The sequence below is a fragment of the Ovis aries genome, chromosome 8 (genome assembly GCF_016772045.2).
Source record: "Ovis aries strain OAR_USU_Benz2616 breed Rambouillet chromosome 8, ARS-UI_Ramb_v3.0, whole genome shotgun sequence".
NCBI lineage: Eukaryota > Metazoa > Chordata > Mammalia > Artiodactyla > Bovidae > Ovis > Ovis aries.
The window spans coordinates 26,085,267-26,100,274 of NC_056061.1; the positions used below are offsets into that span (position 1 = coordinate 26,085,267).

Here is a 15,008-nt window from a genome sequence, read left to right on the forward strand (position 1 = left end):
AGAAATTGGAGATTCTTAAGCCCTGGAATTTTTCTGGATTATCAGAGTCATGCTCTCCAAAGAAACCACGGGTTTAGGTGATTCAGGCTTAAATTCATTAATTTCGACAGATACTGATGTAAAGGACACTTGTGCCCTTTCACCTCCACGCTTTAATGGTTATAGCACAGGGACGATCTGCTTTCTGAATTGTTAAGGACATATTTTTTCTGTTATTGTTGAGTGAAGAAAGAACATAGCTCCCCATCATGCCCTGCCTAAGAGAGGAGCTTTTAAAAATTAAATAATAATAATAATAATAAACACAGTGATAGAAATGATAGCGGAGATTACTGAGGAATTGAGAGCTCTTGCAAATCCTGGGTTTGTAATATCTTTGCAGTCAGAGGAGCTGGTGAGGGCAGATTAATTTGTAATCCCTTTGTTCCTTTTTTATGATTGTTTCTGGTCATCTTCGGAGAATGCAGAGAAGTAAAGAAGATCTCTTTCTGGGTTGGTCATAAGCCTCAAGACTCCTCTAACAGAACCGGGTTGGCACAGAGGCAAAATTTGACAAATTCTCTGTCTCTGAAACGCCAGCACTGGGTGGTTAGAGATGTGGGCGGAAGTCAGTTTTATTGATGCTGCCGCAGCGGCTGCTGCTCTCTGTGTGCTCAAGTGGGCAGCCGCTCTGGGAGTAGCCAACCAGAAGAAAGGGCTGCCCTGGAGGGGCCTGGAACCCAGCACAGGCATTTCTGAATCGCTTCTCAAGGGGGGAGATTTTTTCAGTGCTCGGGATTTTGAAGATGTGAAGGCGCCTCTTTTTTCATTGTCTGAATTTTGAATGAATTTCTTCCTGAGCCCCCCAGGTTTAGCCACCCGATGTGTTGTTGGGGCGGGGGAAGGTTAATGTCTTGCATTTCTGTGAAACCTTTACTTCCAAGAAGACAAAGCCGCTTTTTGTTTCTCGGGGTCACACACAGGAGCTGAGACAAAGGGGTGGGGGTGGGGGCCTGGGATGAGGAAGGCAGGTGTGCATTTCTGAAGGAGAGTCTTTTGTCCAGTTTGGTTTAGACATAAAGAAAGCAGTCTCCTTTTACAACTGAGGCAGGATTTTCATTCATTCAGCTTAGCATCGGTCAGTGTGATTGTGCCTGGCGTGGTTTTGCACTACCTGGGAAGCAAGTACTGTGAATAAGACATTCATACTCAGCAAACATTGATGAGAACAGGCCTGAAGGAGGACACTGTTTTAGTTCCTGGGGGATAGAACAGTGAGCGGAGAAATAAATTCAGTCCCTGCACTCATAGAGCTTACAGTCAGTTGGATGAAATAGAAAGCAGCCCTTTTTTATTACTTCTGTATAATTAGAGGAAATCATCTTTGGGGGATGCAATACTTGAACTCACTCACTGTGGGCCCCCAGTCTTAATCCTGATAATGGGGCAAGGGCCCCAGATTCAGGTGTCTGCACACAGCAGGTCCGGAGGACTTTTCACTCAGAATCCTGTGAGGATGGCCAAGGAGTTTGACAAGAGAATCCAGTCCACTTTATCATGCCTAGTTATACACTCGGAGCAACTCTGATGTGCTGGGGACTTTGATAGCTGTCCAGATTCTGAGAGGGTGGCTGAGCAAAGGGGCCGTGTCTGGGAAGCTTTATGGAGAAGGTACATAGGCTTACCGCTCCACATTAAGGAACAATGATCCCAGACAAGGATGGACGTGTGGGAAGGCGCCAAGGCCTGGGTGGAGGCCCCTAGGATATGAGCCTGTGGAGAAGGCTGTGAGGCTGCCTGGCCAGACCCCGTAAAGAGGGCCTGGTGCAGCCACAGGAAGGCCTGGCCTGTCTGTAGCCAGGCCCTGGAGCTGTGTCAGCAGGGAGTGACAGGAGCCCCAGAAGGTTGTTCCCAAACCTATTGCTCGCCATGGATGCTGCTTGTTTTTGTTCTCAGTGTAACTGTAATCATATTGAATTGTGCCTTGAATCTCACAGTACACTCTTCTTGAGGGAGAGGCTTTTACAGAAGGATTCCAATTACAGGGTGATTACCTTAACGAAGGAGAACAATTCCTAAGGAACACACAGTTTCTTTCAGCCTCGTCCAGTGGCACCGGAGAAGGAAGACCCTTCCTGTCCTCATTCTCACTGTCTCTCTTTTTTTTTTTTTTTAATATTTTATTTATTAAGTATTTATTTATTTGACTGAACTGGGTCTTAGTTGTGGCATGTGGGATCTAGTTCCCTGACCAGGAATCGAACCCCAGGTCCTCTGCATTGGGAGCTCAGAGTCTTGGCCACTGGACCACCAGGGAAGTCCCCTCACTGTCTCTTGGAGCGGCCAGGTTGGCAGTGTGTGCCAAGGGGTTGCGTCTCCACTGACCAGAGTCCTTGTGGCTGGGAGTAGCACCCAGGTCAGACCCCCAGACCTGTCCACTGTGATTCCCATCCTAACCTCTCAGCAGTTATTTCTCAGTTGGCTAGAGTGTATTTTGAAGTAATTCTTGTTTCAAGAGCAGTAGGCAATGATACATTTTTCTTTCATACCTGAGAATGGCCTTCTGTCATCTTTATGCACAGGAAAGGTACTTTGGCTGGTGGTAAGGATGAGGGTCAAGGGAGAGATGAAAGTGACTTCTAAATGGATTTTATGAAAGCTTTCCAGGCAGTTTTGCCCAGTGTGAAAGGAGGTCCAGAAAAAGAATCAGAGAAGGAACTTGGAATAGTATTTGGAAGGTGTAACTGAATGAAGGGCTCAAGGAAGAAGGCAAAAATAAAACATTGGGTTGGTTGGTCAGTTAGCAAGTTTTACAAAATGGATGATTTGAAAGGAAGGAAAGGAGGAGACTCTCAAATTGAGTGAGAGCCTGGAAGCCAAATTAAAAATACTGAAATGTGATTCTGAGATTAACAGGGAGGTAGTGGAGAGGAGTCCCATCACCCTACCAGACAAAGAAGGTTGCTTCCAAGATGGGTAGCAAAGATGCTGTGAAGAATAGCTCTGTTTTCCAGATTCCCATCACCTGACCTGAGTGCGTCCTCAGCCTAGCTGTACAGCTTGCTTTACTATAAGCCAAGGCTCAGAACCATTCTTTGCATCAAGATTATACTTGATTTTGTGCCGATGAATTGTTACATATGAGAATTGAAAGTACTTAAAACGGTTTTCTAGGATTGATGCATAAAAACTGAGCAATGCATTTTAACCTATTTTTTCTCCTCCAAATCCTTCTTTTCTTCTTTGTTTCCACTGCCACTGCCCCACGGCAGGCTGTCATCCCCTGCTGCAGGAACCCCCTTCATGGAACTTCCTGCTTCCTGTCCCCCCCCACCACCCCCACCATCTATCATTGTCACCATCAGAGTTATCCTAGAAACAGATCTGCTTATCCTACCTCTGCTAGTTCAAAAGTCCATGGCTTCCCCTTGCCTTCCAGATAAACTCCAGAAGCCTTCGTCTGGTGTAGTCCTTCTTAACTCTTTCCTTCAATCATTCGACATATATTTATTGAGTACCTGCTCTATGCCAGGTACTATTCAGGTCCCCAGGAATGTTGCAGTGAACCAATAAACAAAAGCTGTCCTCCCAAACTTTTCACTCCTCAGAGGAGACAGACAATCAGCAAGGACAAATAAGCAAAATACATTCCTCATTGGCTGGTGGTAACGGGTAGGGAGGAGAATAAAATGGGGAAGGGCAGAGAGGGTGGCAGGGGAGGACGTCATCAGGAAGGTGACATCTGAGGAAGAAGGCTCAGGTTAACTGGGGGTGGAGCCCCCCTTCAGAGGGAACCAGGAAGAAGCAGGGTGGGTGGAGCAGGCGGGCCCAGAGGCCCCAGACAGATCAGCAGGGGCCTTCTGAGGCCATGGATAGGGCATTTGCACTCAGCAAGATGAGGACTGACTGAGGGGCTTCAACCAGGTGACATCATCAGACGCGATTTCTCTTGTGCTGCTCCTGACCCTCGTCACCAAGAGACTTCTCTCAAACATGCAAGTCTGTCTTCTCAGCTCCACTCTCTGCCTCAGAATCCGTCCAACCCCAACCCCAAAGTCCCCTCCTTTGTGTCGCCTTCTCCATGCCTCTTGCTGGGTCGCTCCTCCTGCTCACTCCCATGCCACTTGGTTCCTCTCTGGTGAAGCCCTTGTCTGTGTGTTTCTGTTTCCTAGTAGCTCTGAACCCTGAGAAGGGGGCTCCTTTAGTAGACTCTCAGTAAGTCTTAAGCAATTGGACAGAAGAATGGGTGGAGGAATAGAGGGCTGGATGGATGGATGGGTGGGTAGAGGGAAAAAAATGATTAGCCCAAGAGACTTTTAAAATAAGTCTTTGCCCATAGCCTGCAAAACCTTTCAACTCTATTTCATCATCTCCAAACATAAATAAGGCGTGTTTTTCCCAGCCGCAGAGTAGCCTCTGTCCTCAAAGTTGTTCTGGGAAATTGACCCCGTGGTCAGTTCAAACACCATGTCCCAGCACCATTCTAGGCGGAATGTCCTGGCTGTTCTGGGCCCTGGCTCTCCACTGAACACCTGCTTTGGGAATTTGGCAGGATCTGGCAAAGCAGGAACAGTCTCTTAAGCATATCACATTTATTCATGCATTTGCAGTGCTTTCAACTCTTTTAACAACTGACAGCTGCCTGACTTTCGTGAATGCATCTAGTCATTTGATAATGACTTGAAGAGGAAGATAAATTAGTGAATGTATAGCACTTTCCTTGAAGAATTGCAAGTCTTGAGCTTCATCGTCCTTCTGCCCCACTCAGATGCCTTCTGACAGAGCCTGAGCTGTAGGCCTAAATTCCTTTGTGTTCAGCAGCCCATCATTATCACCCTTACCCCACTGGGCCCAGCCTGATACCAGGGGCAGGTTTCTCCTGGGGGAGGAAGAGGTCAGGACTCTCCATCCAGGAGAAAGGGAATTGGGATGAAACTTCAAATCTCAGCCAAGGGTGCTTAGTCTCCTGCCATCCACGGTCCTCAGGCTTTTCTCTTTTGGTTCCTGTTGTTCCCTCCAGAGGAGTCCTGCCTGGAATGCCCAAGAGTCTTGTTACCTCCCCCGACAAAGTTTCTCTTGGCCCACGTGGCTGGTGGAGGAGAGAGCAGACAGGGAGGGGCTCCCTGCTGCCCCGTCCTCCCCGCTGCTGCTCTTCTGTACCCCTGTGCATTTCCATGGCCTGCCGAGTGGGCACCCTCACCTTCTCTGTCACTTTTTCACTGGTACTGGGACAAAGGAGCTGTTCATGATACTGTATTATCCACTTTAACTTTTGCGCGTTATGGCACCTGAGTAGCTGTCATTTCTGTGTTTATTAATAGAGTGGGCTTCATAAAAACAGGTGTCCTAAGCTTATCTGGTTAAGTTGCAGAAAGAGAAACAAGAGTCATCACTGTGCTGCCTCAAGGTCACTCCCTTATTTTCAGCTCTCCTCTTTGAGCAACATCTATCTGCCCAGAGTCTGTACTTTGATCTCATAACCAAAACCGAACTTGAAGTTCAGCTTCAGTTGTAGCCCAGTAAGATAACTAGAGCACACGGGCATCTGATAGCACACGCTCGTGCTGAGCAAGCGCCATTAACGGCACCCTCCTTCCTTCCGCCCTCCCTGCACTCCCAGCACCGCTCAGCAGACAAGTAAACAGAAGGGCTTTTTACAGGGTTTGTGTAGAGAAGCCAGGGGGAGCCTCTGACAAAAAGCCTGATGCACAATAGCGTCTAATTTCCTTTCAACAGAAAGCTCGGTTTGCAGAAGTAAGCTGCATATCTGAGAACCTGAGCGTCATTCCCATTGTCAAAGGGCCTAATTATTCACATGGCACAAAAATCCAGGCTCTTGCAACCCCTAGTCCAATCCAGATACAAACCTGGATGGTAAACAGCAAAAATCCCCACTTGTATAGCCACAGCCCCTGGAAGATCCATATTAGGAAACTGAAATGGTGAGCTGTCAAGCCCAATACCCTCCGTTCATAGAAGACACTTCAGAGAGCTGAAAGCACAGTGAATATGGAGATATTCCATTGACAAACAGAGAAACTGAGGCAGGGGAAGTCAATCACCTGCTGAGACACAGAGTTGAAAGAGTAAAGTGGCTCCACAGTGAAAATGGTTTTCTTAACTGTGAAAGTCGCTCAGTCATGCAGTCCATGGAATTCTCCAGGCCAGAATACTGGAGTGTAGACTTTTACTTCTCCAGGGGATCTTCCCTGGAGATCAAAAAAAAACACCCCCGAGTTAATATCTAGCTCAAGGAAGAGGCATAGGAAAGTGTAAAATAAAAGGAGGGAGGAGAAAAAGGAGAGAAGGGACGGAAAATCCGCACACGTGAAAGCAGACACTGTTGGCAGCCATACATAGTAAGGATTGGAAAGTGAGAGCCGGAAACTTGACCTTAATTCAGGAACCGAGAGGAAGCCAGCAGCACGATTTGGAAGGATACTACGGTCATAATGGCAGGAAGTGAATTCAGTCCACTTGGCCAGAGAATCTCAGCTGCAGGGTTTGGGGCAGACCCACTGGAAATGAGGCTACCGGTGACCGTGTTTGAGAGCCTGAAGTGCAGGGTGACAAGAGGCCCCCATGGAAGGTGCAGGAAGAGGTATCTGAAAGTAAACCCCAGCACAGCAGACTCCACAGGTGTTCTGTGAGAGTGACCTGTGGAAATGGTCCATTGTCCTGACTGACCCCAAGGAGAGCAGAAAGGGAAGGAACCACTGAGGTGGGGGCAGAGGAGGACAGGCTGGAGTGAAACCAGCCCGTGTGTCTGGTCCCTGGTCACCAAGCCCTGTGCCCCTTCTCTGACGTGGAGGTTGGGAACCAGGCAACATGCCCTGGGGAGCTTTGTTACCATAACATGGTTAGATGCCACAGGCTGGCATAGAGTGCCCTCCTGTTGAAAAACACTCTCTATTGTAGCTTCCACTAAGAACTGTTGGTGACAAAGTTTCCCTAAAACATACAACCATGTTTTAAAGTTTCTGCCTCTTCAGTTTCTCCCTAAGAAGGAAAAAAATAGGCAGAAAATTCCCAGGCAGCCTCCTCCCCACTCCCACCCCCACCCCACCCACCCTCCCACCACTTCCTCAACTGGAAGTAAGATACAAAGATTCTTCCCTTTCCCCATGTCCCTCAGGACTCCGCTGGCCTCCCTAAACTCAGTGTTGTGTGTTTTCCCTTCCCAGTCCCTGGCCCCCACCTTCCCTGATGGCTCAGATGGTAAAGAATCTGCCTGTAATCCAGGATACCTGGGTTTGATCCCTTGGTCGGGAAGATCCCCTGGAGAAGGGACTGGCTACCCACTCCAATATTCTTGCCTGGAGAATTCCATGGACAGAGGAGCCTGGCAGGCTGCAGACCATGGGGTCGCAAACAGTCGGACACGACTGAAGTGACTAACACTTTCACTTTTCACTTTCAAAAAGAGCTCATGAAATAGTCGTATGAAGAGGAAAATCCATTTTTACTAAAAAGCAATTCTTAAATATGACTTTTCAAAGTTCTTATAGCCGAGAATACTCTTTTTTGAAAAAATATGAACACAGCCCACTTGCTTGGGCTCTTGTTTGTGAAGTGAAAAGTGACCCAAGGCTTGCTGAGCGAGCATCTCTCGGTTGTGCACTTCCCACTGCCAGGGACCGTCGTGAAGGAGCTGGGTCCACTTCTGGCCTGTGGATGCTTGGAAAAGAGCCAGTCCCATTCAGACTGCCATTGTCAGCCAAGTGCATTGTCTTATGTCCCGCTTTTCTGGCAAAACTGATGCTGGTATGTTTCTTGTTAGCCTGGTGCGTCGAATTGGTTTTGTATGCTCTTCATGCTGGGAGAACCTGGGGAGTGGCATGAGGTGGGGGGAGGAGAAGCAAGAAGAGACGCAGGCAGAAAGGAGATGGGGGGCATGGCCAGGAGCTGCCGGCGAGGCCAGCTGGTGCCCTATACCACGAGGGCCAAGGCCCAGCTCTGTCCGGGGTCCCAGCTGCCCTGGGGAGCAGGCTGCCTCCCTAGATGCTACACGTTGAGGGTCGAGCTGTGTCCCCGACTCAGGCAGAGCACTGGAAAAACAGGCTTGACCCAAGTGGCCAATTAAACTTTCCATTGGTGGAGACTGGATCAAGACTTAAAAAAAAAAATACATGAAATCTTTCCATTTGAGTAGTTTGTTTTTTAATGACATGAATCCTGTAATGACATAAGGGCTGCAGAGCAATAGGAGAATGATTAGCTAAGCTCTGTGGTGTGGTTTTGGATGATCCCAGTGCCAGAATGAAGCATTAGGAGGAGGCATTTGGGTTTGGGCGGGGGTGTAACCACCTCCAGCAGGGCCTGTCAGACCTTCTGAGGCTCAGACCGCCCACCTGTCTCTCCTCCAGTTCTCACAGACTCCTGGCAGGGCCAGGGACAAGGGGGACTTCTGCAGGTTCAGGCATGTGTCTTCTGAGATGTTATGAAACCAAGGGCTGTACTGAAATACAAAGCACACACCTTGGAGGAGGCCAGTCCTGGTACGGCCTCATGCTCTCTTCCTAGCCTTTCTGAGCTCCTGGAATGTAGTGGCTGCTGTCCACTCCTGCCAGAGCTTCACAGCCAACACTGGACAGGCTTCACAGTCAGACTTGGTTTTCTTTCTCGAAAGTCTATATAGTGCTTAGACCATAATTTGTACAACACCTTAGGAGGGTCTTGGGCTGCACTCTGTGTTCAGACACATCCTTAATTCTTCAGCAGTATGTATAAATGAAGAAAAACAGTCGAGCACCTCACACCAGGTCAGGTTTTATGGCCAAACAAGGTGAGTTCAGATCAGTTTGCTGCCAGGGAAGTTCCCAGAACTTGTGCTTTGCAGAGCTTGTTGGATTGGGGGTTGTGGATGAGGAAATGCTGGTCCTTGTCCGTTTGTCCAGAGCACTGCGGGACCCTCCAGTGGCAACCTCAGCATCTCCCCTTGCTTCCAACCGACCCCCCTGCCCCACCTGATTTATCAAAATGAGTTTTTCAGTGGTTGGAAGAGGATGTAAGGTAATTAACTACAGAGCTGACCAGTCATCCAACTGAAGAGAGCCCCTGTGAAGTCAGGCATGGCGTGGAGGAAGGGGACCCAGATTCAACTACCAAGCCTCTCTCACTAAAATAAGGGTCACTGCCAAAATGTGAGCAGAGTTATGTTAGAATAATTAAATTGAAGGCCTACTTCAACACAGCAGGAATAATACACAGATTTTATCACCTCAAGGAATTACAATGGCAGAGAATAAGAAAGCATCCTGAAAGGGTTTGGATAAGCATGTGACTGACAGGGCTGTGGTTGACAGTCATGGGAGCTGGAATCAGTCCAGCTCCAAAAACAACAACAAAGAGAACTGGCAACAGATCCCAGAATCTGCGCGATTCTGGGGGACAGGGGGACAGGGTTGTGACCTGGCCCGGCTGCTCTGGCTGGGTGGTTCTACTCAGCGGGTTGCCGTCTCCTCCAGAAGCTGCTACATGCACACACTATGTCCTGCTGATCGGAGCTCTGAGAGCCAGGGGAAGAATTCTGGGTTTCTGAATGGCTGAAACTCGGGTTTTTGCTTTTATAAATTAACTGGGTCAGAAGCTGGAGAGGATTCCAGATTATAGGCTCAGGGCCAAGGAGCAGCCAAAACATACAAGAGCTTGGCAGGCGATGGCAGAACACGATACGGCAGAAAAGGGAATCAAACCAGAGAAGAGAGCCTGGCAGTGATTGAGAAAGGGGTCAGGGCATTCAGCCCCCCTATCCACCCCTTATGTGGTATTTCCTGTTCTGTTGAGAAGGCCAGTGTGCAGGAAGGCTGCACTCTCCAGAGGGCTGGCAGTCTCCCAGAACGTCTCCTGTGAGCTCCAGGCATCCCGAAGCCTCTGTATCGGGCAGCTCCCCCAGAGGGTCACAGAGGTCTCCGTGATTGATGGCCTGTCCGAAGTCATCAGTAAACAGTGCCCTGCCTCCCTGTCAGAGTCATCTTAACCCAGGGCACCTGGGGGTCACTGGGCTGGACGGTGCCCAGACTGATGGCGTGATGGCGGATCTCGAATGGCTGAACACTGAGAGTTTGTCCAGGCACGAGGACAGCCAGTTTATGAAGTACATCAACAGAGCTTATAGGTCCTGTGAACAAAGGACAGTTTAGTTTTCATTCCCTGGATTTGTTTTTATCATTCATGTTTTTGTCAGTGTAATTGATGTATAATTTACATACAATAGAATTCTACAGTTTTAAGAAGTCCGTGAGTTTTGACAAACATAAACAGTCACACCTCCACACTCAGGATATAGAACATGGATTGGCAGCCTACAGCTTCTAGGCCAGATCTGGCTCCTGCCCTGTCTTTGTTTTCTATTTTCAGAGTTGTAGAAAAATAAATAAAATGGAGGATATGCGGCAGAGATAGTATGCAACCTAAAATCTTTACTGCCTGGCCTTTACAGGGAGGGTTTGCTGATACAGAACGTTTCCATCACCCTTGTGTTCCCTGCGGCCTCTTTGCAGGATTGCCCTCCCCGTCACCCCTGGCAACCACTGATCTGCTTTCTATCACTATAGTTTTTGCCTTTTCTAGAATTTCATATAAATGAAATCATGCAGTATGTCGCCTTTTGTGTCTGGCTTCTTTCGCTTCTAATGCTTTTGAGATTTACCCTCCAGGGCTTCACATGTGTCAGTAGGGGAGTCCTTTTTTATTTCTGAGTGGTGAGATAGCCCATTGAAGACAGGGTTCACCTCTGGGTGAGGTGGGCGCACTCAACATGTTTTAACCACCTGTAGGCTCCAAGGAGAAGAAAGAGAAGACATAGGGGCGCCCTCTCTCATGGCCCTTGTCTTTGCAGGCATGAACAACCGGGAGGTGCTGGAGCAGGTGGAGCGCGGCTACAGGATGCCCTGTCCACAGGACTGCCCCATCTCCCTCCACGAGCTCATGATACACTGCTGGAAAAAGGACCCCGAAGAGCGGCCCACTTTCGAGTACCTGCAGGGCTTCCTGGAAGACTACTTCACCGCAACAGAGCCTCAGTATCAACCCGGGGAAAACCTGTAAGACCTGGGTCTGCAGAGAGAGGCCTGGTCCCAGAGGCTTCCCCGCCCCCTCCCCATTAGCTTTCAATTCCATAGCCAGCTGCTCCGAGCAGAGCAGCCAGAACCGTCCAGGATCAGATTGCATGTGACTCTGAAGCTGACGAACTTCATGGCCCTCATTCATGACACTTGTCCCCAAATCCGAACCTCCTCTGTGAAGCATTCGAGACAGAACCTTGTTATTTCTCAGACTTTGGAAATGCATTGTATCGATGTTATGTAAAAGGCCAAACCTCTGTTCAGTGTAAATAGTTACTCCAGTGCCAACGATCCTAGTGCTTTCCTTTTTTTAAAATGCAAATCCTATGTGATTTTAACTCTGTCTTCACCTGATTCAACTAAAAAAAAAAGTATTATTTTCCAAAAGTGGCCTCTTTGTCTAAAACAATAAAATTTTTTTTCATGTTTTAACAAAATCCAATCAGGACAGGTGTTTGGTTTTTTTTTTTTTTCTTTTTTTTATAGATATGAATATATATAATCTATATATCCCTGTGCATACACCATGTGGGTGCTAACATGGAGACCGTGGCCAACCTTGGCCACAAAGCTTCAGGACCCAGAATGAGGATCTGACTGGAAAATCAACATAAAAGCACTGGTGGTGTTCTGAAAACCAGTGGCCTCACTTTTTGGCTTTTGCAAAACATGTTTGTTTGTTTGTTTTTGGACTGTACTTTTTTGGTTCATGACTGTGCCTGTAGATGGCTGTTACTTTGACTCTTATCAGGGCCCAAGCTGAATTCACAATTTCTTTTTCCAGTATTTGCTTCAACTTACTATGATTTGTTCTTGAAACTTAAAAGTGAGCCTCTTTAAAGCAAGCAAGTGGCCAGTACCACCAGGGAAACTAGAGGATGGATACCACACAAACTTCTTGTATAAAAACACGAATGCTGAAATGTTTCCAACGTTTTTTATTTAATAAACCTTGTAACCACATTTAAATGGTCTAAAATCCATAGCATTGTAGTCATGGCAACATGCTAAATTTTCTCATACAACTAAACCTTACGGGAAGGTGAGGGAGGGGTTGTACATTTCCCATTGTAAAATAAGTGCTTGAATGTTCTGTACTGCTAATGAAATGACTTTCTCTATGTCCAGGAGTCCTCCAGTGAAATAACTATGCACTACTTTACATTTCATGAGGATGCACAAAAAAAAAAAGTATTAACGTTTTTAGTTGCTGTTTGTGCCAACCTTGAATTACAAATGCTTAACAACAACAAATCAAAAGCCCTATTTCTATTTGAGTTTTTAATACTGAGTAGCAACTCTGAAGTCTTAATTCCTTTTTCATTATTTCTTTGTGAGTTTACATTTTTAAATTGTTTAACTTTCTTAATTTAGTAATTAAAAAGAGAGCTTTTTACATTTGAATTTTTTTTTATTTGTTTAAATCATGGAAGGTACTCTAGGAATGACATATGTGTTCCACACCAAGTGGTAAGGACTCACCTGGAGATTTAACCATTGTGCAATGATGACAGAAACATTTAACCATTGTGCAAATGACAGAAACATTCAAAACAGCTGGAGCGAGGTTTTCTTCACCCAGAAAGACTAGACCATTGTCTAGTTAATTCAGAGGATCATTAAGGCAGGAGTAGACATGACAGTAACATTTTAATTTATCAGACATTTTCTCTTAACTGGAATTTTCTGTGTCCCCATTGTAGGAGAAGAATCTTTCTTGTCCTGGCATTGGTGCATGTTTCCCAGTGCCCCTCCACCTCTGTAATGAAGTTGCTAAGCAGGGAAACAGCCTGGTGTGGCAGACGGGGCAGTGGGTGGATGGGGCCAGCAGGCCAGGCCTGGCTGTGCCCTCATTCAGCTGCTTTCATTCAACAGCCACCTGAAGTCACTCCCTTTCAGGTCCTATCTGTAGAAATGAGGGAGTTGGATGAGATTTGCTATAGGTTCCTACATCTGAGATCCTGGGATTCTAAGATCACTGATGTCATGTGGAATTATACAAAGAGGACAGCCTTCTTGCTGATATAGCCTTTATATGTTTAGAAAGTTTCCAACATTTTTTAAGTGAAGCAGGGATTTTTCTGACTAACCAAGTTTTTATGGCATTGGTTTGGTATTAATACAATTGCTAAATTGATAAAATTTAATAAAATTTTGTTGTTACATACAATTATTGTCACAGTACTGGGCAGTTTTTTAAATACTGTTCTAGATGTGTTTAAAGATGTAACTGTGTTTTTCATCTTTACATCCCAATAGGTTGGATAATTTTCAGGTACTCTCTGGGGGATTTTTGTGTATGTTTCTGACTCAGTCATTCAAAAAATATCTGAAAAAGTCACAACAGCCTGTTTTAGACAGATTTTTAAAGGGAAATAGTCTCTTCAAAGTATAGCCTTTAAATCATCCATTGAGTTAATTGTGAGTTCTCTTACATGAAGCAAAAACTCAAGACTTTGGCTAACTCGAGGACACACTTATGAAATGCGTCTTGCTGGAACTGTTCTGAAACAGAGTAGGGTTGCAGAATAAAGATAAAAGTAGCTATGAATATGAAGAAATCAGAGACGTTTCAGGTGTTTTCTTCCAAGCAGCTTATGAGTTGTCAAGAGATCTCCCTGATGCAGACTAGTCCAGACAAGTGAGACGTCACTTCCAGGGAATCCCCACACCTCCTAACCTCCTGAACCCACTGACCCAAAAAGTTCTCTTGTATCTTGCAAGGTGCCTTAGTGGCAAGTGATGGTGAAATGTTTGTTTTGCCTTTCATAACCTGGCAGTGAGTAAGGACTTGCTCTGTTCCCCTGAGGAAAGCTGGCATCTGGCATTGCTGGGCCACATAGGGAAGCTTCCTAATAATCTAGCTGTTTTTACTTCCTAAAAATCAAATTGTAAGCCTGCCGGAGAAGACGACTTGACAAAGCTCAGATGCCGTAAATGAGACAGAGTGATTTCTGTTCAGCCATGCTCATGCCTCACTCTCTCCTCTGAGTCTGCTTTGTTGCCAGAAGGACCTGAGGGAGGACCAGTAGAGGCTGGGTCTCCCCTGTGGTAGAGCATTCAGGTGTAGACTGAAGCCACGATGCATTTGGCTCTGCCTCGTTCATGGCAAAGACAGGTATATGAGGATCAAGGCACTTCCACAAGAAGAGTTAAAGGTGTTCATAATCCCTCCAACACAGCCACACAATGGAAGATTCCCCGACAAGCACAAGAGGGTACTTACCTGCCTTGAGAAAGACGGGAATCCTCCTGTGGCTAAATCCTGGCAGCAGAGGATTTTTCTAGTAGCACTGGAGCTGCAAAATCTTACCTGAAATGTCCTATGGGACTTTAAGAATGTATACCGTATTAAATGGCATGGTTCTTTCATGAGTGCTGGAAGAAGGTAAGGTTTTCTGCAGGATTCAGAGGAGGACGGACTGAAGCCCACAGCATGAGGTATGTCATCTGCTATTTTGTCACAGCTCTGGACAAGAGACCTCACTTGACCAAATGGGAATTTCCTAACAAGTTGCATTGGTATAAAATGGCGTTCGGTCACTTCGGTTCTGAAAGGTATTTTAATAGGTTTAGATAAGTTTTGTTGGCTTTCTTATCACTATATATTATGATTGGAATTCAGTTTGGTGATTAAAATATTTGCTGGAAAGGAGGGAGAAAATATTTGCTGGAAAGGAGGGAGAGAATAAGCGGGAAGGGAGGGAGGGAGGAAGTAATTGGGGGGAAGCAAGGGGGAGCGAGGAGAAAGGAGGTTCAAGCAAATTCTCACTCTAAAGGGTATAAATTTACTAAGGCAGATACCAATAGTATGTTTATTTCATTCCTCAAAAATAGATTGCAACTCCAGAGAAGAAAACAATGAAAAATTATCTTTGCGATATCAAATGAAGCTTCACAGTTTATATATACCTAGATTCTCAGAAATTTTTCACAATAAATTCCTAAAGCATACCTCTTTCT

At 46.3% G+C, this 15,008-nt stretch overlaps 1 protein-coding gene across 12 annotated transcripts in view; it reads left to right on the forward strand.

The window, feature by feature from the left end:
- Positions 1 to 11,487, forward strand: part of FYN (FYN proto-oncogene, Src family tyrosine kinase) — a 216,006-nt gene extending 204,519 nt beyond the window's left edge. For all 12 annotated transcript variants that reach the window (XM_060419482.1, XM_060419479.1, XM_060419483.1 and 9 more), the window contains one exon: positions 10,820 to 11,487. In XM_060419482.1, coding sequence (XP_060275465.1) covers positions 10,820 to 11,028 — 209 coding nt within the window. In that variant the 3' untranslated portion in view covers positions 11,029 to 11,487. The remainder of the gene's footprint in view (positions 1 to 10,819) is intronic.
- Positions 11,488 to 15,008: the final 3,521 nt, after the last annotated feature.